General features: G+C 40.3%; 2 protein-coding genes across 9 annotated transcripts in view; one reads left to right on the top strand and one right to left on the bottom strand.

The window, feature by feature from the left end:
• CRNKL1 (crooked neck pre-mRNA splicing factor 1) overlaps positions 1 to 12318 on the top strand; it is a 33986-nt gene extending 21668 nt beyond the window's left edge. For 2 of the 3 annotated variants that reach the window (XM_025876824.2, XM_073878458.1), the window contains one exon: positions 1019 to 1759. In XM_025876824.2, coding sequence (XP_025732609.1) covers positions 1019 to 1186 — 168 coding nt within the window. In that variant the 3' untranslated portion in view covers positions 1187 to 1759. Of the gene's footprint in view, positions 1 to 1018; positions 4233 to 11902 lie in introns of those variants that run through there. The other variant, XR_012374124.1, reaches the window with a different exon arrangement.
• NAA20 (N-alpha-acetyltransferase 20, NatB catalytic subunit) lies at positions 4070 to 18632 on the bottom strand. 6 transcript variants are annotated; one of them, XM_073878459.1, is made up of 7 exons: positions 18143 to 18632; positions 13978 to 14002; positions 13494 to 13581; positions 11104 to 11197; positions 10352 to 10487; positions 4651 to 4796; positions 4070 to 4210 (listed from the first exon to the last, which is right to left on the bottom strand). In XM_073878459.1, exons 1-7 carry the CDS (start codon positions 18165 to 18167, stop codon positions 4125 to 4127), a joined length of 600 nt encoding a protein of 199 aa, XP_073734560.1. In that variant the 5' UTR covers positions 18168 to 18632; the 3' UTR covers positions 4070 to 4124. The 6 variants fall into 6 exon arrangements, with proteins under 6 accessions (XP_073734560.1, XP_073734562.1, XP_073734565.1 ...); XM_073878461.1 differs by having other exon boundaries at positions 11131 to 11197; positions 18143 to 18625; XM_073878464.1 differs by having other exon boundaries at positions 13723 to 14002; positions 18143 to 18402.
• Between the last annotated feature and the right edge of the window lie 6599 nt (positions 18633 to 25231).

Below are 25231 nucleotides of genomic sequence, written 5' to 3'. Positions count from 1 at the left end.
TGTACAATCTGAGCATGGGAGCAGACAGCCTGGAGTAGGAGACAGTTGCAGCCTGGCTACCATGGAAACACAGCTATAGGAAGGTTCTTATGCACAAAACGACATGACCCAGTGGTTGGCATCTCCTGCAGGCATACTTGATGGGCTTAGATTGGAGGAAGATCTGTTGGGAAGCTAGCTGTTATAAGCAGAGCAAGTGATGGTGGAAGCTGGAACTAGAGCAATGTGTAGGAAGCCAAATCAGTGACCAGTTCGAGGTGGGGCTGTAAGGGCAGGGAGTCAGAATAGTAGTGCACAGATTGATGGCTTTCGTACTGAGTATGAAGTAAGTCTTTAAAAATTAAGTAATTTATTTAAATTTATCAGAGCACAAGAAAAAGGAGTGGCAGGCAGAGGGAGAAGCAGGCTCCCCGCTGAGCAAGGAGCCCGACTCGGGACTCGATCCTGGGATCCTAGAATCATGACCTGAGCTGAGGACAGCCGCTTAACCAGCCAACCCACCCAGGTGTCCCAGTCTTTAAAAATTTAAAACCTTAGAAAACTACAAGATGGGAAAAAAAAAAAAAAAATCTTTGTTGAGTATAGAAGAGCTCTGCTTTAATTTTTAGGATCTTTTTCCACTGGTTTTTAGCTCTCCGTGAGCTCCACTTGCAGCAACACCAACCCCAACAGCTACTTTTTTTTAATTCAGTTAATCAACATAACGTTAACATAAGTGTATTGTTAATTTCAGAGGTAGAGTTCAGTGATTCATCAGTCTCATATAACACCCAGTGCTCATTATACCCCGTGCCCTTGTTAATCTGCATCACCTGGTTACCCCATAGCTACTTGTTCACCCCAATCTTGCAGGCCCAGCCCTTGTTCTTTCTGTGATGGGCTTTGGTGTTGTTTTGTAAATGAACGTAAGTTGAATTTGAACACTCCAGGGTTTTGCAGTGAAAATTCTCCACTTTAAAGTAACTGCAGGGTGTTTCAGCCACGTGTTGGCTTATCTCATTTTACTTTTTTTCCATAGTCTGATGCAGGCTGGGAAGAGTACTATGATTACATCTTTCCGGAAGATGCTGCCAACCAACCCAACCTCAAGCTTCTGGCCATGGCCAAACTCTGGAAGAAACAGCAACAGGAAAAGGAGGCTGCAGAGCAAGACCCAGATAAGGACATTGATGAGTGTGAATCCTGATGTTCTTGTTCATATTGATAAGTGTTTTATTATTTTTATAAATTAATCGGAACTCTTGTGACTCCGTAAGTTTTTGTATATTTCACCAGTAAGGAATTAGAGTCTTTGATAGCTATTTTTTGAATTATTTTTAAAATGTTCTTGGGTTAGTGAGGGGTGGGGGGGTTGCAAGAAAATTTTTTTAACCATTAGTTTTATCAGAATCCAAACATTTTTTTTTTTTTTTGGTCCATATCACGTATTAGGAAATCTAATTGAGGTAATGCTTTCAAGATGGACCTGCACTTTTGAAAGTGTTTTTCTAGAAGTGTTCAAGTTACATTCTACAGTAACTTTTAAAGTGTTTTTTTATGCTTGTCTTCTTCATAAAGGTATTTAGTGCACTCACCTGAAATCTCTAACCTCTTCACATCTTCAGTCACAGACTCGAATTCCATTCCCAGCTGCCACTAATCTATAACTTAATCTTTTAGTTTCTTCTCTCATAAAATGGGCATCTGCCAACTCATTTTGAAGATTAGAAACAGAATATACCTGGCACATCGTGACTGCTCAATAAAATGTTCATTCCCAGCCACTTTCCTAAACACGTTCATCCTTGTAGAATTGAATGTGCTTGGATTAATTTAACTTGTAAATATCCGTACTTTCTTAACAGTGGCCATTGGCACTACATGCTTTTGAAAACACCAGTTGGGAAATAATTTACAGTTACTGTATTTCCGAACAAGGTCTTTTTGCTACCAAGATGTTTTAGTCAAATTTCATGCTGTAATCAGTTTACCCCACTGGTTGAGCTCTGTAATGGCTTAAGGAATAGTAACACATGTGCTGTGAAAAACAGTGCCCCCTGCTCCAGTAAATTTAGGAAACCCCAGGTTAAGGTTGAGCCTTTGTTAATCAAATCTCTTTACAGTTCAGCTTCTCAGAGACTTGGATACATTACTGTACATGATGAACCCCAGTAGCAATGCTGGCCTGTTTCCCAACCTTACTGGACGAGGGAATCATTTCCACCTGTAGTACCAATAAACATTCCCTAGTGTGTTACAGCAGAAAGTAGCTACTGTAATCCAGGACACATTTAACTTAGGCTTGGTTTAGAACACGTAAAAAACACCAAAGGTAACCAACTATAATGCCAAAAAAGAAAACTTAAAGTAGCACAGAGATGTTAACACATTTGTTGAAGCACTGCTCATATCCTCAAGCAAAAAATATTTGCCTTAATTAACTGATTATTTTCTTTAATCTGGCCTGATTTCTCAGGCCTTTTTTCTTGTTTTGTTCACTGCCCAAGCTATTTGACTCGAACTGTCATCTTTAAGAGTATTTTTTCACCTGGGAGGGCAACTAGCAACTTTATTATTGGCAGATTTAATTGGGTAAGGCTTACTAAATTTACAAAAATGTTAAGTTAGGAATAAAAAAAGCTAGTCAGTATGGTACTAAGTTTTATCTTGAAAGTAAGCTAGTGTTTGAGGGCAGAGGCGGCCAGGACGGCCAGGATCAAAGGCACACCTTTGTTCAGCCTCAGTGCTTCCAGCTCTGGACCAGTGTCATCCAGCTGCTGGGTGTCACTGAGGTCTGGTTGGCCAGGAGGAACATTTCTGATTTTAATACCCTTTAGCTAAGTGCAGAGTCAAGGAGTGAGATGAAAGCAGGTCAAAATGCTAATTAAGTGACTAATCCGAGTCTTTTTTTTTTTAAGATTTTATTTATTTATGAGAGAGAGAGAGAATGAGAGAGCGCATGAGAGGGAAGAGGGTCAGAGGGAGAAGCAGACTCCCTGCTGAGCAGGGAGCCCGATGCGGGACTCGATCCCGGGACTCCAGGATCATGACCTGAGCCGAAGGCGGTCGCTTAACCAACTGAGCCACCCAGGCGCCCTAATCAGAGTCTTCTATAATTCTGTCCTGTTTATGCTGCATAAGAACAAAAATTAATAGGTTCCCAATGTAAACTCCTACCGCCACTTTCTGGCTGGTGCCAACATGAAATGCGTGAAGGAAAAAGTTTACCTTCTCATGGGAGAACATGAGTAAGTCCTTTAAGAGGCAAAGCTTTTTAGTAATCGTTTCTGTGGGGTTTTCTTTAGCCACTTCTTTTACTCACTGGGTATTTTCAGGTATTACAAGAAAACAATACATGAAACTACATGGGTGGCCCACAACCTAGTTTTATGGCCTTTCTTTTGGAATTAGGTTTTTTCTCCTTTAAAGAAACCTCAGTGTCTTTCTATATTTTCAAAGGCAGGATTTAAGCAAAGTGGTGTGAGATTAGACAAGGAAAAGATCTGGGAGTAACAGTATGTAAACAAGTATCTGGGAAGAATTTACTATGCAATAAGAAGGATGCCTAAATATTGCTGGGCAAGGGCTGTTTCAGTATGTGTTTTAAAAACGCTTTCTATGTAAGCCAAACAAGAGAAACATCATATCCTAAATGATGGCTCTTCTCAATCCTGATCTAATTTTATAAATGACCAACAAGCTTCCAGACATTCATAGGGTCTACAGTGCATTTTATTATACATCTTAGATTTATACATTTCATATATGCTTTTAAAGCTTCAATTAACAGTTTGATACAAAATAAAAAATACATATGTAGCAGTGGTTCTCAGGCACAGAATTTAGGAGGAGACTGGAGCAAGTTTTTTTCCCTAGCATACAGTAAATATTATGAACCAAATCAGTGGAATGTTTCCATCTGACCCAGCTGCCTTTTTGATTGAATTTTATTACAGTGAACAGCTTTAGTAGGTATGATATTGCTAACTGGAAACAATGAGACTCAAGTTTATAACCTGTATTTTCTTGAAGTCTGTGAGACCTAAATGATTACTTTTCTCCTAATAGAGCTCCAAGATCATCCAATGAAAATAATATTGTCCATAAAATATCTGGAGCATCAGCCTAAGAACCACTGCCCATGGTTATTCAATGTCTTCAGGCCTCACAGGATGAGGTAATGGTATGATGGATTTCTTCTCAGTGTCTCTGGAAAGTGCTTTCCTCATATCTGTTAGGAAGCAAAATTTAATGTAAGTACCCAAATACCAAAATACCTTATGTCAAAGTATGTATGTAAAGTTCTCATAAAAGGTTTGTCCCCTACCCCCACATTTCCTAGGTCCTCAGAGACAAATGTTTTTGAGATTCCCAGTCACCAGTACTCAGCTCTTTATACCAATGTTCTTTTGACAAAATCTTAGTAAAATTAACATGCCAGTAACATAATAAAACAACTGATAGCAGTTAACCATTGGTTAATGTAATTTAACCATTGATAGGTTCATAAAGGCAGGTTAAAGGAGATTTAAATATTATAGCTCAAATTTAAAATATTAAGACCAACAAATACTATAATTCTTTTCCACTTGTTAAAATGACTACAGTGTGTAGAATGAATGTAAGTGTTTTGGCTTCTCTTGGCGGAGACTGCCACAGAAGGGAGCTCACCATAGGCGTCCTCGTCGGGCTCCCCGTTGCTGGCCGAGTAGTACTCTATGACCGTCCTATACACACTGTAGCCCAACTGCTTATACATGTTGACTGCGACTTGGTTAGATACTCTTACAAAGAGATCGACAAAAAATCCACCCTTTCTTTAAGAAAAAAAAAAGGGAAAATGTCAGTTACATATTTTTTAAAAACACTTGTTTTTAGTTGGCTTTGACTACTATTCAAAGAATGGTAATAATAGGACTTTGCAGCTGATTACCTCATATCCATTTTTATTACTGAGGATTTATGACAATTATTTTGAGGAACAAAGAGATGATTTTCTTAGCATACTAACATTTTAAAACCTGTATTTTCTTTAAAAGATAAACTTTTTTTTTTTAAGATTTTATTTATTTATTTGACAGAGAGAGACAGTGAGAGCAGGAACACAAGCAGGGGGAGTGGGAAAGGGAGAAGCAGGCTTCCTGCTGAGCAGGGAGCCCAATGTGGGACTCGATCCCAGGACCCTGGGATCATGACCTGAGCCGAAGGCAGACGATTAACGACTGAGCCACCCAGGCGCCCTAAAAGATAAACTTTTAAAACATTTTTTAAAACCATAATTCTGTCTTGTGTATTTTATATCACCGTAAATGACATGCTCATTTTATCAAGTAGTGATACAATATTTTCACCCATATGCGCAAACTAAAGATCTTGAGCAATAACAAGCACCCGTGTGGCCATGGCCCATGTGTAATGACAGGACACGGGCTGCCGGACACTGGCAGCCCGGGAGCCCTCAGGTCTCTCTGGGCATTGACAGCTATCCCCTTTACCCAGAAGTCTCCAAGTCTTGACTCTTACTCTCATTTGCTCCTTGGTTTTTGCTGTAGATTCACCACCTAGTACAGTTTTTCCTATTTATGAACTTTATATAAATATTATCGTACTTTGTATATCCTCTGGTGATTTGCCCCCCTCAGTAATGTGCAAGTCAGCCTGGTGTAGCTGGATCTTGTTCATCTTCCCTTTGTTTAGCATTCCATTGTATGGATGGATATACTACAAGTTGTCCATGGTTCCACAGATAAACATGTCACGTTTTTACTATTATAAACTATGCTATGAATATTTTTATTGTATGTCTCATGGTACAATATCTAAGGTCTACAACTAGGAGTGTGATCACTGGCTCATAGGGGCATCTTCAACTTTTTTAGTTAATACCCATTTCCCAGTCTGCTCACACTCCCAGAGGAGGGTAAGACTCCATTCCTACAGTGACAAAAGGCTTGGTGCATCAGACATTTTTATTTTTGAAAATCTCATAAAAGTATCTCCGGGTAATTTTAACTGGCATTTCTCATTACTAATGAGGCTAAATATATTTTTGTAGGCCATTTAGATTTCTCATTTTTTAGTCCTTATTGATCCTTTACACATTTTTTTTTTCTCTTCCCAACTGTGGTTCTCTATGTATTCTGGATAGTTGACATTATGTAAAGGATTGTTGCAAATCTTTTCCCAGTTTGTGGCTTAACTTATTATCCTCATGTAACTTTTGATAAAGTATGAGCCTCTCCTTTGCAGTCAGACTTTTTATAGCTTATTTAAGGGGGGAAAAAAAAGTTAAAAGGGCTTTTGAGTTTTGCTTTTCACATCTAGGTTTTTAATAAATGTGGAATTGATCTGTGTATGGTAAGGTAGTAATCTGGGAAGTTTTTTTCCCATGTGGATATCCAATTGTGCCACCATCCCTTCTGAAGAATGTGTCCCTTCACTGCTGCTCTGCAGTTGCCTCCTCTGGAGTATGTCAAAATCCACGTATCCCTGCATCTATTCCTCGATTCTGTTCCACTGGTCTAGACAAGTATGCCAGCAGTGACACAGAGCTCACTCATTACTGCTTGATATCTGGAGGGGCAAACCTGCCCATTTTGTTGTTGTTCAAACTATCTTAATCTCCTTCCATTCCCCTGTAAGCATGAGAATCAATTTAACAAGTCTCACAAAAAAGACTGGAGATGTTGATTGCAATTACATTGGCTCCATGGATCAGTTTAGCCCTCCATGCCACTGATCTAGTTTTCTCTCCACTAAGATAGGTCATCTTTTCTGTCTCTCAGGAAAGTGTTAGAAACTTCAGTGAAGTCTCACACAGCTTTTGTTAGATTTTTCTCAAAGGGCTTAAGGTATTTTGATGCCATCATAATTGGCATCTTTTCCTAAATTTTACTGTTTGTATAGAAATTGAAATTTTATACTGACTGTCCAACTCTGCTTAACTTTTATTCTAAACATTTATTTATAGCTTCTTGTGGTTTTGTTTGTACAATCTTATGTGTACAAAATAAGAGTTTTGTTTCTTCTCAGTTCTTGTATCTTTTATTTTTCTTGCTGTACTGTGCTGTCTAGATTTCCAGTAAATTACTGAAGATGGGCTGACTGTAGGCATCCTTCCTTGTCTCATCCCTCTCTTCAAAGGGAAAGCATTCAATGCATCACTGAAATTATTTACTACAGGTTTTTGGTAGATACTCTTTTTTTTAGGTTAAGGAAGTTCTCTTCTATTTCCTACACTGCTAAGTTTTTAATCAATAGGATTTTATCAAAGCATTTTCTGCACTTACTAACAAATGTTCTCCTTTCATCTATTAATATGGTGGAATACATTTACAGATTTTCTCATGTTAAAACAACCTTCCTTCCCCTGACAGATCATCCTTTTTATGAATTGCTGAATCCATTTTGCTAAGATTTTTCTGGGATTTTTGCATCTATAAAGACTGATATTTTCTTCAAATTTTCATTCCTCTTATTTCTTGTTGGGTTTTCTTACATAAGTATTATTTTAGCCTTAAAAAAAGTTGAAAAATGTTCCTTTTTTTTAGTTTGTGTAAAAGTGAACTTATAGTTGTTACTTCTTAAAATAGTTGGTAAAATTTGCCAGAGATTCCATAGTTTTCTGGAAAGATTTTTAGCTACTGATTGTAATCTGTTGAGGAAGGGGGTCTGCCTGCAACCTATTTTTGTACTGCTCTCCAGCCAAGAAGTTATTAAAATTTTGAAGGGGTATTTTAATACACACACACACACACATACATACACACAAGAGAGATATTAACTGGCCTGTAAAGCCTAAATATTTATCTGGCCCAGGAAAAGCACTCACCCCTATTCTATGCCCTTAATCAATTTGTCTAATTGTTCTGTCAGTTAGAAAGAAGCATGTTCAAATCTCCCCCTATGATATTGTTTGCTTATTTCTCCTTGTATTTTTATCAATTTTTGCATTTTATTTTGAATTTATGTCACTGTGTACATAAAACTTGTAATTATTACATCTTCCTGATGCATTCAATCTTTCCACCTATAAGCAATGACCCTTTTTTACTCTGATAATTATTGAACTACTCTGTGACTCTTGTTAAGTATACTGTCTTTTGGTCAGAATCTGCATGATAATTTTAAAAATTTCTTTCAATCTTTGTCTTTAATCTTTTCATATATCTCCTGTAAACAGAATACAGTTCTGACAGTCTTTGTCTTTTACTGTTGTAAGAACACTTTAGTATGACATTTTTTCCCTCTTAATAAATTTTAAATGTACATTATTGTTTTACTACAGGTACAAGTACAGCAGACTATAGAGCTTATTCATTCTGTTTAACTGAAACTTGTGCCTGTAACTTCCCATTCCCCTCTCCCCCTGGTCTCTGGCTACCACCATTCCACTCTTTGATTCTCCAAATTTACCTGTTTTAGGTATTTCATAAGAGTGGAATCACACATTATTTGTCTTTCTGTGGCTGGCTTCACTTAACATAACATCATCAGGTCTTTGTCTTTTAACTGGAGTAATTAGTCCATTAACATTTAGTGTTGTATTTATGGATTATATTTGGATTCATAGCTAACATCTCATTTCAGGCTTTTTATTTGTTTTACCACTTTAATTTCCTTTTTCTTTCTTGTTTTTAAGGTATACAGTTAAAAATACATGTATGTATGTATGTAGATAGGTATATATACACACACACACAAATCTTACAGCAACTATTCCAAAGTAATGAAGATTTAGAAACTGGTAAAGAAGGGAACTTAGTGGTTTTCTACTGAGAGAGAATTTATCCCATAAGTACATAAAATCATATGTGTACGGTAATAACTAATTAGAACCCCTTTCTGAACTCCCTGTCCACTATATAATAATGCCAAATACTTTTTTCAGTAAGATAATGCCATTAACAAATATGTAAAAACTAAAAATTTTCAAGTACTAGAACTTACTTCTTTTTCAGCTAATACTATTTTCTCTCTTCTCTGAATAAGCTCAAGTTCCTCTTGCCCTAACTTGGCCCAGAGGATTTTCAGGCCATGGTTACTTCTTTAAAACTTACCTTTTTAAATCCATTAAGTGGAAAACCTCAAGAGCCCTTCTCAGCAAATATTCCCTTTCCTATATATTGCTAGGCATTTAAAAGTAGAGAAAAAAGTAAATGGTAGCCTGACAACTGATTAAACTTATACACACATCTCTTATCTCTTTTAGAATGGGAGCTGGCAGGAGTCTTTTAATTCAGTTACTTTTATCTCACATAATGAGGGTGTGAGATTGACATACACAATAGGTCTTTTTTTAGGGGTGGCTCAGTTGGTTGAGCGACTGCCTTCGGCTCGGGTCATGATCCTGGAGTCCTGGGATCGAGTCCCACATCGGGCTCCCTGCTCAGCAGGGAGTCTGCTTCTCCCTCTGACCCTCTTCCCTCTCGTGCTATCTCTCATTTTCTCTCTCTCAGATAAATAAATAAAATCTTTAAAAAAAAAATAGGTCTTTTTTTAAAAAGCCCTAATGCTGGCAGTTCCCAAACTGTGCTCCAGAGTGCTCCAAGGTGGCCCTGTAGGATATTTCAAATGTTTGGGGAAAACACAGACAAACCTTACATGTCAGATACTCGCAAACTATTAGTTTGATATAATCACAAATGCAGCATTACATGGTGTCACATTTCTTATGACAGAGTAGGTCATCAAAGGTTTTAATGAAGCCAGGTTTTGGCAGTCCCGGTGACTAAAAAAAAACCCCAGTACCACAAGAAAATCAGTATGAAACAAGAATGCAGGTGGTTGTGTCAAATCTGTTTCCAAGGTTGAGAAGTCATGCAATTCCCAAAAGGCACACACATCTCATTACTTGGTAACCACAATTATTACTTAACAATGAAATAAAAATACTTTTTCTCTCAATTTGTTTATTTTTTCCAGCTACTAGTTTGTTAGGCCATAAATACTTACTAAGCAGTTAGGACGTAACTGCTTAAGTCTGAACGGAGGGATTTTTTTTTTTTTTTTTTTTTTTTGGGCCATAGGGGCACTATGAAAAAGATCACTGAGATGCCAAGGGCAACATTAACAGAGAATATGGGAAATCTGCCACAGTGGCAAGAACACTAAAAAAAAAAAACCTTAAGGACTAGTCTTTGATTGCACCTGTTACCCAGCACATAAGCCCATGGCAGGTCACTCACTTCACCTGATTTTTCCTCAATGGCTAAATAGGGACAACACTACTACTCTGAATATGTGAATACCCTGCAAACTGAAGCACAACATTCAGGCTGAACAGAAAAAAAAAAAATCTTACACATTTTCACCATAAGAAAAATCAAATAGTTAGGGTTTATAAATTATCACTTGAAAAGCAGGATCTCACCTTTCTGAAATCTCCTCTAATAACTCCATAAGTTTAGCAGCCAAACCAAGGCGTCGAAATTCCGGAGCAACAGAGAGAGCTGTGACGTGCCCGTGCCATTCTTCCCTAGCTACTGAGCCTTCCGCTTTACCCATGACTGCCAACAGAAGATTGCACTCAGGAATTAAACACATGGATTTATACATGAATACAGAATGACTGTTGGCACATTTTTATGATAAAGGAAACTAATGACAAAGTTTTAATTTTTAAGTAACACATAAAGTCATCTAGCTAATGGTTAATAGTGCTCTTATTTGACTTTCACTTAGAGAAAGGTTTCTTTTAAAAAAAAAAAAAAGGAATGAACTGAAAACACAACTAATTTTGAACACAGAACCAGAATATCTATTTTTTTTAAATATCTACTTTTCATGTAGGTATGTATGTGTACCCAAAACTGAGATAACCCACAGCTCAAATTTTCATTAGTAATGCTACTAATTCAATGGAGATGGTGCAATTCCTGTGTTATGTACCAAATAAACCATGTAGAAATGTAACGTAAGCACAGAATCAAAGATCCATGAAGACTGAGGTCATGTCTGTCTGTAGGCCTGAGGCCTAGAGCACAATGCCTAAAATGTAGAAAGCACCGTCGAGCTGTCAGTGGTTAAAGGAAATAAAATTATAGGCATCATGATTATATTTCCACCTCTGCAATCAATCTAAAACAATCAGTTGAAACCTATATTAAAATCTCAACTACCTACCCAAAAAAGTTCTAGTGGTATACTTACTATAACCCATTAACTCTCCACCAGGTGCCTCTGCAACAATGAAGTACTCTGGCCAGTGGGCAAGGTACTGTAGGTAAAAAGGAATCCCATACTAGAGTCTCGTTAAGGAGTGTGGAAAGTAACAGGCAGTACACAGTTCTTCATAAAAGAAATATTGTGAAGAAAGTTCCTTTGAAAAGTACATTGTTACTTTATCCCCAGCTCTATATATGTGTGATTTCTATATTCATGTCAGTACATTAAATATTTAGGTTAGCACTAATAATTTGTAACAAAATTGCCTGAATAAAGAACTTCAAAAATATGAGTGGCGACAACACCATCTAACAGCAGAGACCCAGAGTCTGAAGTTCTATCATCTGTGTCCATACTGATCACACTGTATTTAAATCTCGGCACAGCACTTATTATCACTGGATATTGTTTACTATCTCTCTCCCTTTTGGATATGAATGTCATGTTCACTCTGTCCCTGGTGCTTGGCACAAAGTAGATGTTCAATACATTTATTTTTCCATAATTGCACTAGAAAATTAATGACTAGTTCCTACTTTAGCTACAGCTGTGTGGCTGTGAAAGTAACTTTAAAAGTTAAGCATTTCCAGAGTCAACAGTTACCTAGTGTTTCCCCTGCACTGATTCAAATTCTCTCTTTCTGGTACTACAAATAAAAGCTGACTTAAGAGTGAAAGCCTGAATAATTTGCTCATTACGAAACTCTTCAATCCTGGTGTCCTTACTGACATGTGCTCATTCTTCTATTTCTTCTTAGTGTAAGCTTGCTGATGCAATTCTCTAAGGGGCTACCACCAATCACACAATTTTGTTTTAAGGTTCTGTAAAATCTTCTCAGTTGTAAACTCTTCAAACTCTCCTCTGAACAATAGCCACTGTTTCAAGCACTCTCATGACCCATAACAGGGCAGGCCGGCCAGTCTTCTTGCCACTCAGCCACCGATACACACCGTTACCGCCTCTGCTCCAGCTCCAGGAGGAGCCCAGATGTCGGCTCAGCAACAACCAAGCCCTGGCAGGTTACTTTCAAACATGGCCTCACCTGGATTATGGGACTTTTACTGTAAATTTGAAGTGTCAGTGGACACACACGCTATAACTTGATTCGCATCCTAATACTTTACCTTATTATACAGTGAAAATTTTTGTGTCATTCAGAAGTCGTTTTTTTTTTAAACATGGAGGTCTCTTTAAAAAGTCAATTTTTGAAATATAAAATGAAACCTTTCGGTGATTTGCTTTTTCACTCAGCTTTATTTCTGATATGTACCCCTGTCGTTACCTATACCTAAAATTAATCTTTAATAATGTACAGTACACTCCGTTGGGTAAACAATTTAAATTTCCTATCTCCTGGTGAGGGACATGTGGGTTATTTTCAGTTTCTCAAAAATCTTTTTAAATTCCTCATGAATACAGTATACTTTAACCATTTCCTTGTTGTGTGTGAATGCTATTCCAAATTTTTAATATAATTCTGCAATAAAATTTTTTGTAATGATATAACTCAGGTTAACAAACATTTCCTATAATGGGACAGACAGTAAATATTCGTGGCTGGGTGGACCAGCTCTCTGATGCAACTACTCTAACCATGAAAGCCATGGACAAAGCTACAGACAATATGTAAATTATTCAGCGTAGCTGTGTCCAATAAAACTGTATTTACAAAAATAAAAATAGGCAGTGGACCAAATTTGACCCATGCACCTTAGTTTGACAATTCCTCCCCTAACTGACTCTATTATTTTTAGCTTCTGGGAAATGGAATTACTTACTATGTATTACACTGCCAACGTGCCTTCCAGAAAGACTGCAGCAATTTATACTGTCACTAGCAATTTATGAGAATGCTCCTCTTACCCTCACCAGCGTGAGTTTTATCATTTTTTTAATCCTTGATAATTTGATAGGTAAAGCATGGCATCTCATTTTGGTCTTAATCCACATAGCTTTTAACTGGTGAGACTGAACTCTTAATAATGTCACTGGCTTCTTATATGCCCTCTTTTGTTAAATTATCAGTTAATATTACCCTCCTACCCTGCAATGGACATGGAGTAAAAGCTAGAAAGCCACTGAGAATGTGGGATTGTCTATTAGTACAACACAACCCAGAGCACCCCAACTTCACACATCTTTGCCCATTTTTCAATGGGGAACATGATAGATACAGCTAATTATTACCCCAAATCCTTTCTTAGTAACAAGCCCTAATTTAAAGCTGGGCTCATCCCCCAACTGTTACAGCTGGATGAGTGTGGCAGGGGCAGCTGCTGGTCAATGGGATACAGGAGTCCTGTGTGGTACTTCCTAAAGGTACCCCTGAAAGGGAAGGTCATTCTCACCTTCCCCTCTGTCGGTCCTCCTGCCAGGAACATGGAGGTCATGCTGTTTGCTCGGGCAGCTATCGGGGACAGGAAAGCCAAGGCCACCCTGGGAGTGAGACAGTGGTTAAAGTGCACAGCCTGGTCGCCGATGACTTCATGAAACCACCACAGACTGCTCGTCACCTCCAGGCTTCATTCACAGAGTAATAATCCATCTTGAAGTCACTGCTTTCGGAGCCACACTTACTGCCCAGGGGCAAGGTAGGCAGGGGAGCTGCACTGCTGTAGATTTATGAGCCCATTCTGTTAGCAGCTTGTCAGGCAGATTTAAGACAACTCTTACCCCCAGTTCGTTTGGTTTTTTAAATTACTTTCAATGTTCCTTATGTTTCCTGGCCTATAAGTTTTAAAGTTTTTTGGTACTCAAGTCTATTTTTTTCTTTTGTTTGTCCGTGTTCCTTACTCTTAGCCTTCATTTAACTTTTTTTTTTTAAAAGGATACAGTTTCTGTAAGTGGATCCAAGTTACTAAAAGAAAGAAAAGAAATGTCAATAGTAAGCAGTGTTGACAAAACCAGTTTAAATAAGCCACTGAAACTAAAAACATGCACCAGGAAAACAAAACATGCCAAATCCACAACTTTAAAACCAACTTTAGGGCTAAGGAAAATAGTGTAAGCTATGGAATGGCCAAACTGAGCCATCACAGCCTCTATAAAGATACCTATAAATTTTTATTTAACTGTTTCTTCTTTACAAGTTACTTTATAGTTAATATGTCTGCATCAAAACCTTCCATTTTTGAATTGGCAATAAGTCATTAATGGAACTGGGGCCCAACAAGGCATGTAAATCACAGACAGAAAGTAAGACTAGCTCCCGCAGCATCCGACAGCAGTCCCTTCCTCCTGTGTCTGGGCCTTCACCTGCTCAGTCTGGGCTCTCTCACCACTCAGTGTTTGCTCCCCACTCTTCTACATTCTCACTTCCTCTCCCCCACCACCCCATCCCTTAACTTTTGGAGGAAGACTCCTGCATCTGGCTTTGGTGCTGCCCAGCACCTGTCTCACCGGCATATCTGATCACAATACTCCTGAATCAGCAGTTCTTAAAATGCACCTTTGCGGCCGGCTGCAAAGAGCTCTGCCCCTCACTTTCCTATTCAATTAACGGAACCACTATTTTGCCAGGCTCAAAACCAGCCACCCACAACTCTTCCTCTTGTATATCCAGTCAGCTTCTTCCTTAGGACCCTTACCAAGGCACTTCTCTAGGCCAGTAGTTCTCAAATTTGTTGGTTTCAGAACCCATTTACACTCAAAAATTACTGAGGACCCCAAAGAACTTCTGTTTATGTAGGTTAGATCTACTGATATTTAAACTTTCTAAAATACTCATTTTAAAATAACAACATGTTAATATGAATAACCTTTTTTTTAAACCAGAAGTCATTTTTTTTTTTTAAGATTTTATTTATTTGACAGAGAAAGACACAGCAAAAGAGGGAACACAAGCAGGGGGAGGTGGAGAGGGAGAAGCAGGCTTCCTACTGAGCAGGGAGCCTGATGTGGGGCTCGATCCCAGGACCCCGGGATCATGACCTGAGCCGAAGGCAGACTCTCAACGACTGAGCCACCCGTGCACCCCGTCACTCTACTTTCAAGAACACAATTTATCGACAAGAAAGGCACTGTTTTAACAATTTTACAGATCTTTGTAACGTCTGGCTTAAGAAAGCTGGATTCTCACATCTGTCTGTTATGCTTGGTATTGCAAGTCACACAACTGAAAACTCCACTGTGCACTTGTGAGAGAATGAAAAAGGCTTAAAAACCCATCTTGGTGATACCCTGAAAATCACTCTGACTTTGCAAAAAGAAGCTTGGAGAGCCTTGGCCACACCTGGACAATCACTGCTCCACCGTGTGGGAATACAGTCTCCCACACTTCTCAAGGACTACTTTATAGCCTCTCATCTTGCCTCAACTCTCCACAACAGGCCACCCCTTCTCAATTTCAGCTGCTTCCTATTTCACACAGAAAATAGACAACAGTAGGAAGAAACCTTCACCGGGGTCCCACCATGGAACCACACACCTACAAGCATTTGCGCCCCGCTCTACTTGCTCTCCTGTAAACATGCCTGGAGTGCTGGTGGGCAGATCCACACCCTCTCACTGCCCAGGCCCCCGCTCCCGCAATTCTCTTCTCTCCTGGGATAAATGTGCAGACATGCTGCACACTTAACCATCAGCAGCTCTTGACAAGGCTCCCCACTCCCTCCACCTGAAATGCTCTCCTCACTCAGCTTCCAAGACCCACCATCAGCTTTTCCTCCCACCTCAGTGGGCCACTAAGGTCTCCTTCAACACCTGGAGCCTCATTTTTCCTATACACATTCACTCCACCACTGATGTCACCTAGTGTCCTGGTTTTAATACCGTCTACATAGTGGGGGCCCCCCAAATTACTATCTTTAGTCCAGACACCTACCTGATTTCTGCACCTGGGTATCTCAATGCACTTAGCAGAGAAGCCCAACTCCTAGGAGGGTCTCTCCAAGACCTAGCCCTAGCCCCTCTCACTCTGCTCTATCCACACTGGCTGCCTCCTCCCGTCAGAAACAGGTACCTGTACCCTCTCTGCCTGGAAGTTCTCCGGCTCCCAATATCCACAGGACTCAACTCCTCACCTCCCCTTCAGTTAAAAGAAGGTTTTGCAGGCGCCTCGATGGCTCAATCGATTAAGTGTCTGACTCTCGATTTCAGCTCAGGTCCTGATTTCTGGGTTGTGAGATAGAGCCCCGCATCAGGCTCTGACCTGAGCGTGGAGCCTGTTTAGGATTCTCGCTCTCCCTCTCTCTCCCCCCCTCCCCCGGGCCCCTGCATGTGTGTGCACGTGTGCACGCTCTCTTAAAATATATATGTGTGTGTGTGTGTGTATGTATATGTGTATATATATATGGTTTTGCCCTGTCTACTCTTAAAACTTCGAGGCACACTATCCCTTCCCTGGCCTGCACCTCCCAAACCCAAACCTTTGTCAAGTCATCATCTCTGGGCTGTTGCCAAGACGTCCTAAATGACTTACTGCCTGATATACCGCCTCTAATTTCCTCACATTCCATATAACCCTGTGGTGAAGAGCTTGGGCTCTGGAGCACTGGTCCTTAAGCAGCCGAGAATATGCATTTGCAAAGTGTTCTTGGTGGTCTGGGACCACTCTTGGAGAACCACTGTTCTAGAGCCAATCTCCTTGGATTAAATTCCTTGCTTCACCCACTCCCACCACAGGGTCTATCACCTGGGGCAATTCTCTTACACTCTCAGTACCTTAGTTTTACTCATACAAAAAATGGGGATAACAAGAGCACCTACTTCAAAGAACTGTGAGAATTAAATGGATTATTACAGTGCCAGTGCCCAGCAAGCACAGGAAGAGCTCAACACAAGTCACTTGAGTTACACTGCTCTGATTGAAAGAGGCCCATAAGAAAATTCTTCCCAACAATCAAGGCTGAAACCTCCGACACAGCAAAAGTCCAGTTTCACCAGCTGCTCTGATGATGCACTTAGAGAAACCCACTCCTCCAGTCACACCTGTCTCCCACTTGTCTGGCCTCCAGCTTTCTCACCGTCACACCTGCTTCCTTCTCCAGAACTTCCTCATCACTGTCAACATTTTCTCCACCCTTCAAGGCTCATCCCCTCTTTGAAAGGTTTCTAGCCAACTCCTCTCAAGTTCTTCCCATCCTCCTAACACTTGAATCCGAACCACTTGATCCTCAGTTTTCACACACTGCCCAGCTGTCTTTAAAGTGGATTCTGGACTGGTGGGTGGGTGGGTGAATGCACAGATATGTGAGGAAGTCAACAAAAGGTTAACTATAGAATCTAGCCGATGTGTCTATAGGTGTTCAGGGTAAAATTCTGTCAACTTTTTAAACGTTCAGAAACTTATGTAATAAAATGTTTTGTTTTGTTTTTTTAAAAAAAGGTGCCTGCAAGTCACAAGTCCTGCCTTAACTCGGATTAAAAGAAAGTACACACAGTGAGTCTCCACCAGCATGTGTCCCCGCCCCGACTCTTCACACCTGAAAGTGGTTGTCCAGGCTGGATGGGCCGCTTCAGCAACGAAATGAACAAAAACAAACCCGGGCCAAGAAAGAAACGGCGGCGGTCGGTGCCACCCTCACAAGGTTTCACTCAGATACAAACGAAGCAGCAGGTGGGCTGCACCACGTCCCTATTCTCAACAAACAGTTGGCTGTTGACCTCCCAACGACCTCTGCGGCCAGCGCTTCCGTGCCCACCGCTGCGCCGGAGACGAAGCCGAATCACCCGCCCGGCCACTGGCCGCAGGCGGCAGTCCACTGCCGGACTCGGGCCGCTCCCCCACCTCCTACCCCCCGCCGCGGTGCATCGGGACAGCCACCGCGACAGGCCGCCCGCGCGATGCCCCGGCTCCGACGAACACACAAGGATGCGGGATGAAGCTGCAGCGCCTCTGCCAAGGTCAGCAAGGAGGTCCGCACGTCCGCCCCCGCCCCGGCTCCGACACGGCGGCTCCCAGGGAGGAGCCAGTGGCGGCCGGCGGGGGTAGCTCCGCGGGCCCCGGCCCGGGAGAGGGAACGGGGCCACCAACGCCGGCCCAGGGCGCCTCACTCACATGTTGTTGAAGCGGAACAGGTCATCGCACGTGAAGGCCCGGAGCGTAGTCATCGCACCGCCGCCGCAGAAGCCGGCTCAGGGGGATCGCGCGCCCGCCCCGCCGGAAGTTGTCCTGCGCGCTGTCGCGGCGGGGGCGGGCTGGAGAACTGCTTCCGGGCCACGTGTTGCTCGGCAACCACGGCAGCGACATGACTCTCTCTGGCGGCGGCGTCTGGAATTGCAGGATCATTCCTGTAGAGTCACGGGGGGGGTCTTACCCTTCAGAACCTCAAAACTCCTCCGTGGGAGTCCCTGGAGGAAGTAAGTAGTGTGATCTCCCAGGAAGGAGACAGAAGGCTGCCAGGGGTTAGGAAATCACAGCAGAAAAGCGGGGTTCAGGAACACTTGGGTGGCCCGTAATAAATGGACCAGAATGGGAGAATTCATGATCCAGAGCTGCCTGTCCCAGGGATGCCCGCCCAGTATGTGATCTCAAATCTTCTACTACCACGTTTACAAACATAAAGAGAAAGGTGAAATGAATTGTAACAGTATGTTATTTTACCCCGTATATAAAAAATATTCTCATTTTACATGTACTCAATTAAAAAAATATGGAATGTTTTACTTTTTTTGGACTAAGTCTTTGAAATCTGGTGTGTATTTTACATTTGCAGCATATTTCAATCTGGGAGGTGATTTGTCATCAGAAATACTTGTTCTGTATTTAGATTTCATCAAATGCATACATAAAATATATAGTTAAAAAGTAGATTTGCATACTCAAATGGTTCCAATCATACTGAGCTTTCAAATAACTGAAAGGAACATCAGTTTTCACATTTAAACTTAAATTAATTAAAGTTAAATGAAGTTAAAAATTCCATTCTTCGGTAGCATAAGCCACATTTCTAGCACTCAATAGCCCTATAGGTAGTGGCTGCCCCACCATATTGGACAGCACAGGTCCAGAGGCTAAGAAATATGCTGCCTGCTTTTGGAGGTTCTTTCACCTCACTCCTTTTCTAAGCAATTACTGAGGTGGTCTTGAGGGACACATTGCAGAGGTCAAACCGACCCACATAACTCTTCAAGAAGAGGTCTGAATTCCAAGGCCCTCACATCTAACTGCCCTGGACCCTAGTTGCTCCACAGGGATCTTCAATGGCCCCCTGACCAGATATGTGGGCCAGGATGGAAGGAGAGGGCAGAAGGCTGAAGAAATAGGTAGGCCTATAAGAAGGATCTCCCAAGGTCCAAGCTCATCTCCAGGTATTGTTTCCAAAAACCTCAACAATGTAGGTGAGTGTAAACACACAGGTAATAGTCCCTGGAGCATGCAAACTCATCCTACAAATGCACCCTGAGGGCAGAATATGACCTCATGAGCTCAGCTACTGCCTGCCAGATGTTTAGACAGGGAGACATTTTAGAAGCATTTTCCTATCAGCAAATCTAAGGAACCACTTTGAGTGAATTAAAGGATAATTTGTGATTTTCATACAAATATAAAATGAGCACATGACAAAGATCGTAATTCATTAATTAATGAAAGAACCAGTCAGTTGTTACAACTACCTCAAGGGAGAATTTGAAGTGCACAAGGCAGGGCGTCTGGGTAGCTCACTTGGTTAAGCGACTGACTCTTGGTTTTGGTTCAGGTCATGATCTCAGGGTCCTGGGATTGGGTTCCGTGTGCAGTGAGGAGTCTGCTCGAGGATTCTCTCTCCCTCTGCCCCTCCCCCCACTTGTGCACAGGGGCTCTCTCTAATAAATAAAAATTTAAAAAAAAACTGAAGTGCACAAGGCAATTAGGAATGCTGAAATGTATGTACAAATAAATGTGAAACTGGTTGATACCCGCAGAGCAGTAATCTAGTGCATCATCTGGACATGTGTGATGCATTTCTATTTCTGTGGACAAGAAACAGTTTCTTTACTATCAGTTTTCTGCAGCTTACAGAGCTAACCTGGAAGGATGTCCCTAACAGAACATCTAGTCATCGTTTTTTTTCTTTTTTGGTCCTTTAACACTGAATTAAAACCAAAGAGATTGCTGAGAACCATAGAAACATGGGTACTTAAAGGTTTCCCTTAAAGCTGAAGACTTTGTAAACATCGTTACACCATTATTTTCTGGTGGTTAAAGTTTCTGGGGGAAAAGAGTAGGCCAGATAATTTTTGTTTTCCCTTTTGTGGGTGACTTAGTTTACTTTGGAGTGTCATTCGTCCTAACACCTCCAGAAGTAAAAACATTCTTAACAGTGCATACATTTTAAACCTAGTGAATCTCTGGAGTGTATCTCCTAGTGAATTTCAGCAGTTTAAACACTGAAATTAAAAAAAAAAAATCAAAGCTGGATCGCTCCCACATAGCCAGTGAGAATGTGAAATAGTGCAGCCTCTCTGGAAAACAATTTGGTGGTTTCTTTAAAACCTAAATATGCAACTACCATTTAACCCAGCAATTGCACTCCCAGGCATTTATCCCAGAGAAATGAAAACTTATGTTCACATAAAAAACCTATACACAAATGTTGAAGCCAGAGTCAAAATTCTGTGTATGGTATGATTCCATTTATGTGATATTCTGAAAAAGGCAGAATTATAAGAACAGAAAACAGATCAGTGGTTGCCAGAGACTGAGGTGGGGGGAGCAGAAGGGAATTATGGGAGAGTTTTATAGGACTGATCATTACGGAGTGTTTCTGTCAAAATTCATAGAACATACACTAAATAGAGTGAATTTTACTGTAAGTTATACCTCAATAAACATGACTTCAATAGAATAAAATCAACGGTTTTTACATTATTGTCCCCACCATTTCGATAAAAAGCATGAACTGCATTGAACCCCATAAAATCTCATGGGTTTTTGAGCTCCTGGGACATGCTGTTATTGATTTCGGTTTCAGTGCCTTCAATTTTATTTTTAACATGAAGGAAAAACACTGTTTCAGTCCTGTCTGCACATTTTCCCCACGTTAAAGATGACTCATAGAACTTTTTATTTATCATTTTACATTGTGTAATTCCTTTTACTGCTTAGTTGGAAAAAACTACAAGCTTTTACCACATTTTATCACAAAACATTTTCCTGCTCATTGAGACAAAACACCATGTGCTCTTCTGTAAATAGTGCTGACCCAGGTTCGCATCCACCATGGCAGAATTCCACATTTAAACAAGCAAACAGCTTGGTGTTTCATCTGTTGTTGCTCCGTTTCTTTTCCTTCAGATCATGTGGAAAGGACAAAGAGCACAGTAAATATATATATTTTGACAAATCCTAGGCAATGTGCTTGACAATAAAACAGCTTGGGTGGGTGGTTGCCTTCAGATAGCAAATTTATTTTTTATATATAATAACTGAGCAGGGTAGATGCATTGACTCTGACCATCAGCGTAATAATCTACGTTCAGTTCTGCTAACCAGGTTTTCAGTTGTGCTCACTCAAGAGCTGACTACAGGTTTCCATGAAACAAGACAGACTCCATACATCCACTCTCTACCAATACCTCACTAAAATGAGAATTTAGAAAAATATTTTTTCAACATATAAATCCATAAGAACAAAGAGAATGAAGGAAGAGACAATAACAGTGAGAATTTGCAACAAAATTATGGATGCTAATAAACTCATTTAGCAAATAGAATAAAGCCAAAAGGTTAGTGACTGCAAGAGGGAAAGCCAAGAAGCAAGGCAATTACTTCCAGGGGCAGAATCCATGGAGGCTTGGGAATTAGAAAAGCCAGGTCCCAGAATGGGAGAAGATAAAACTCTTACTTTCTGGAGAGGCACAAGAAGCTGTGTCCTTGAGTTCAGAGCATGAGCATGAAGGGTGAGGTTAAGATACCCTACCGATGATGGGGATTTTAAGTAAAAGCTGGCATCCTGAATGATGAACCCCTGCAAACACTTTACCTGCTCTGCTCCCAGAATGCCGGAAGCTAGACTGCACCCCAACCTGCCACCCCCCGTAAGATTTTAGAGAACTTTTTTGTGGCTAAACTGCCTCACCTAAGAGAAAAGCCCCACAGACATTCACATTTTTTTTCAGACAGAATGAGCAGACTGCCACATAGTCATTCCAAGAGAAGGGACACACATTCACAAACTCTGCCCAATATACATGATTTCCAACAAGTTTTGTGGTGCTTTACATTTAGTTATGAATAATTAAAAGTCACTGAGCATTTGAGTAGAGCCTCTAACCCAAAAGACAGAGATCAAAACAATCAAACAAAAATAGACCTCCATAAACAGAAAAACAAACACTAAAGGAGATCTTACTATAATAGCCACAGAGAGGTAAGAAGATACTGTATCCATGGAAAGAAAGAACAACTGTTATAAAAATTACATTCAGAAACAAAAAAAAAATTTGGAAATTGCAAATATGTTATTGTGTTTAAAAAGATTAATAATTAAAGCAATGCCCCCAAGAGTATAAGAAATAAAGACAGAGACAGAAAATGGGATTAAAGCTAAAAAAAAAAAAAAGCTCAATCTAGTAGGTCCAATATTCAAATAATAGGATTTCCAGAAGAAAAAGAAAATGGAGAGGAAGAAATGATAATTGTAACAATATAAGAAATGTCCTCAGAATTTAAAAATATGAGTCTCCAGAGTGAAAGAGAATACGGAGTCTCCAATACAGTTGATGAAAAAAATACACATCAAGGCACATCACTGACATTTCCAAACAGCAGGGATAAAGAGAAGATTCTGAAAGTTTCTAAAGAGATTCTAGAAAATGGAAATGAGGTATATTACCAATAATGAAGCAGACGAAAGAGAAATCAAGGAATCAATCCCATTTACAATTGCTCCAAAAACCATAAGATACCTAGGAATAAACCTAACCAAAAATTTAAAAGATCTGTACTCTGAAAACTATAAAACACTTATGAAAAAAATTAAATACAAAGAAATGGAAAAACATTCCATGCTCTTGGTTGGAAGAACAAATATAATTAAAATGTCTATACTACCAAAGCAATCTACACAATGCAATCCCTATCAAAATGACACCAGCATTTTTTTGATCAAAACTCTTCAGAGTATAGGGATAGAGGGTACATACATCAATATCATAAAAGCCATCTATGAAAAACCTACAGTGAATATCATTCTCAATGGGGAAAAACTGAGAGCTTTCCCCCTAAGGTCAGGAACGTGGCAGGGATGTCCACTCTCACCATTGCTATTCAACATAGTATTAGAAGTCCCAGCCACAGCAATCAGACAACAAAAAGAAATCAAAGGCATCCAAATCGGCAAAGAAGTCAAACTCTCACTCTTTGCAGATGATATGATACTGTATGTGGAAAACCCAAAAGACTCCACCCCAAAACTGCTAGAACCCATACAGGAATTCAGTATAGTGGCAGGATAGAAAATCAAAGCACAGAAATCAGTGGCATTCCTATACACCAACAACAAGACAGAAGAGAGAGAAATTAAGGAGTCGATCCCATTTACAATTGCACCCAAAACCATAAGATACCTAGGAATAAATCTAACCGAAGAGGCAAAGGATCTGTACTCAGAAAACTATAAAATACTCATGAAAGAAATTGAGGAAGACACAAAGAAATGGAAAAATGTTCCATGCTCATGGATTGGAAGAACAAATATTGTGAAGATGTCAATGCCACCTAGAGCAATCTACACATTCAATGCAATCCCCATCAAAATACCATCCACTTTTTTCAAAGAAATGGAACAAATAATCCTAAAATTTGTATGGAACCAGAAAAGACCCCAAATAGCCAGAGGAATGTTAAAAAAGAAAAGCAAAGCTTTTCTTCTTCTTTTCACAATTCCTGACTTCTAGCTCTATTACAAAGCTGTCATTATCAAGACAGTATGGTACTGGCACAAAAACAGACACATAGATCAATGGAACAGAATCGAGAGCCCAGAAATGGACCCTCCACTCTATGGTCAACTCATCTTTGACAAAGCAGCAAAGAATGTCCAATGGAAAAAAGACAGTCTCTTCAACAAATGGTGTTGGGAAAATTGGACAGCCACATGCCAAAGAATCAAACTGGACCATTTCCTTATACCACACACAAAAATAGACTCCAAATGGTTGAAAGATCTAAACGTGAGACGGGAGTCCATCAAAATCCAAAAGGAGAACACAGGCAGCAACCTCTTCGACCTCAGCCGCAGCGACTTCTTCCTAGAAACATCGCCAAAGGCAAGGGAAGCAAGGGCAAAAATGAACTACTGGGATTTCATCAAGATAAAAAGCTTTTGCATAGCAAAAGAAACAGTCAACAAAACCAAAAGACAACCGACAGAATGGGAGAAGATATCTGCAAATGACATATCAGATAAAGGGCTAGTATCCAAAATCTATAAAGAACTTATCAAACTCAACACCCAAAGAACAAATGATCCAATCCAATCAAGAAATGGGCAGAAGACATGAACAGACATTTTTCCAAAGAAGACATCCAAATGGCCAACAGACACATGAAAAAGTGCTCAACATCGCTCGGCATCAGGGAAATCCAAATGAAAACCTCAATGAGATACCACCTCAACACCAGTCAGAATGGCTAAAATTAACAAGTCAGGAAACAACAGATGTTGGTGGGGATGTGGAGAAAGGGGAACCCTCCTACACTGTTGGTGGGAATGCAAGCTGGTGCAACCACTCTGGAAAACAGTATGGAGGTTCCTCAAAAAGTTGAAAATAGAGCTACCATATGATCCAGTAATTGCACTACTGGGTATTTACCCCAAAGATACAAATGTAGGGATCCGAAGGGGTACATGCACCCCGATGTTTATAGCAGCAATGTCCACAATAGCCAAACTGTGGAAAGAGCCAAGATGTCCATCGACAGATGAATGGATAAAGAAGATGTGGTGTGTATACACACACACACACACACACACACACACACACACACACACACACACACAATGGAATATTATACAGCCATCAAAAGGAATGAGATCTTGCCATTTGCAACGACATGGATGGGACTGGAAATAAGTCAATCAGAGAAAGACATGTATCATATGACCTCACTGATATGAGGAATTCTTAATCTCAGGAAACAAACTGAGGGTTGCTGGAGTGG

This window comes from Callorhinus ursinus, unplaced genomic scaffold, assembly GCF_003265705.2.
Source record: "Callorhinus ursinus isolate GAN/ISIS: 27379988/994484 unplaced genomic scaffold, GSC_fseal_2.0 scaffold29, whole genome shotgun sequence".
NCBI classification, from domain to species: domain Eukaryota; kingdom Metazoa; phylum Chordata; class Mammalia; order Carnivora; family Otariidae; genus Callorhinus; species Callorhinus ursinus.
Note: the sequence above shows the minus strand (reverse complement) of the source record. Positions and strands in the feature narration are given on the sequence as shown.

What these genes read in the sequence shown, in the direction of transcription:
- NAA20 (XM_073878459.1), bottom strand. Translation starts at nt 18,167, where the DNA reads ATGACCTGTTCCGCTTCAACAACAT. An exon ending in CTGTTCCGCTTCAACAACAT is followed by an intron (nt 14,003 to 18,142) that starts GTGAGTGAGGCG and finishes TCTTTCTTTTAG; the next exon opens with TAACTTGGATCCACTTACAG. An exon ending in TTAGAGGAGATTTCAGAAAG is followed by an intron (nt 4,797 to 10,351) that starts GTGAGATCCTGC and finishes TTTTTCTTAAAG; the next exon opens with AAAGGGTGGATTTTTTGTCG.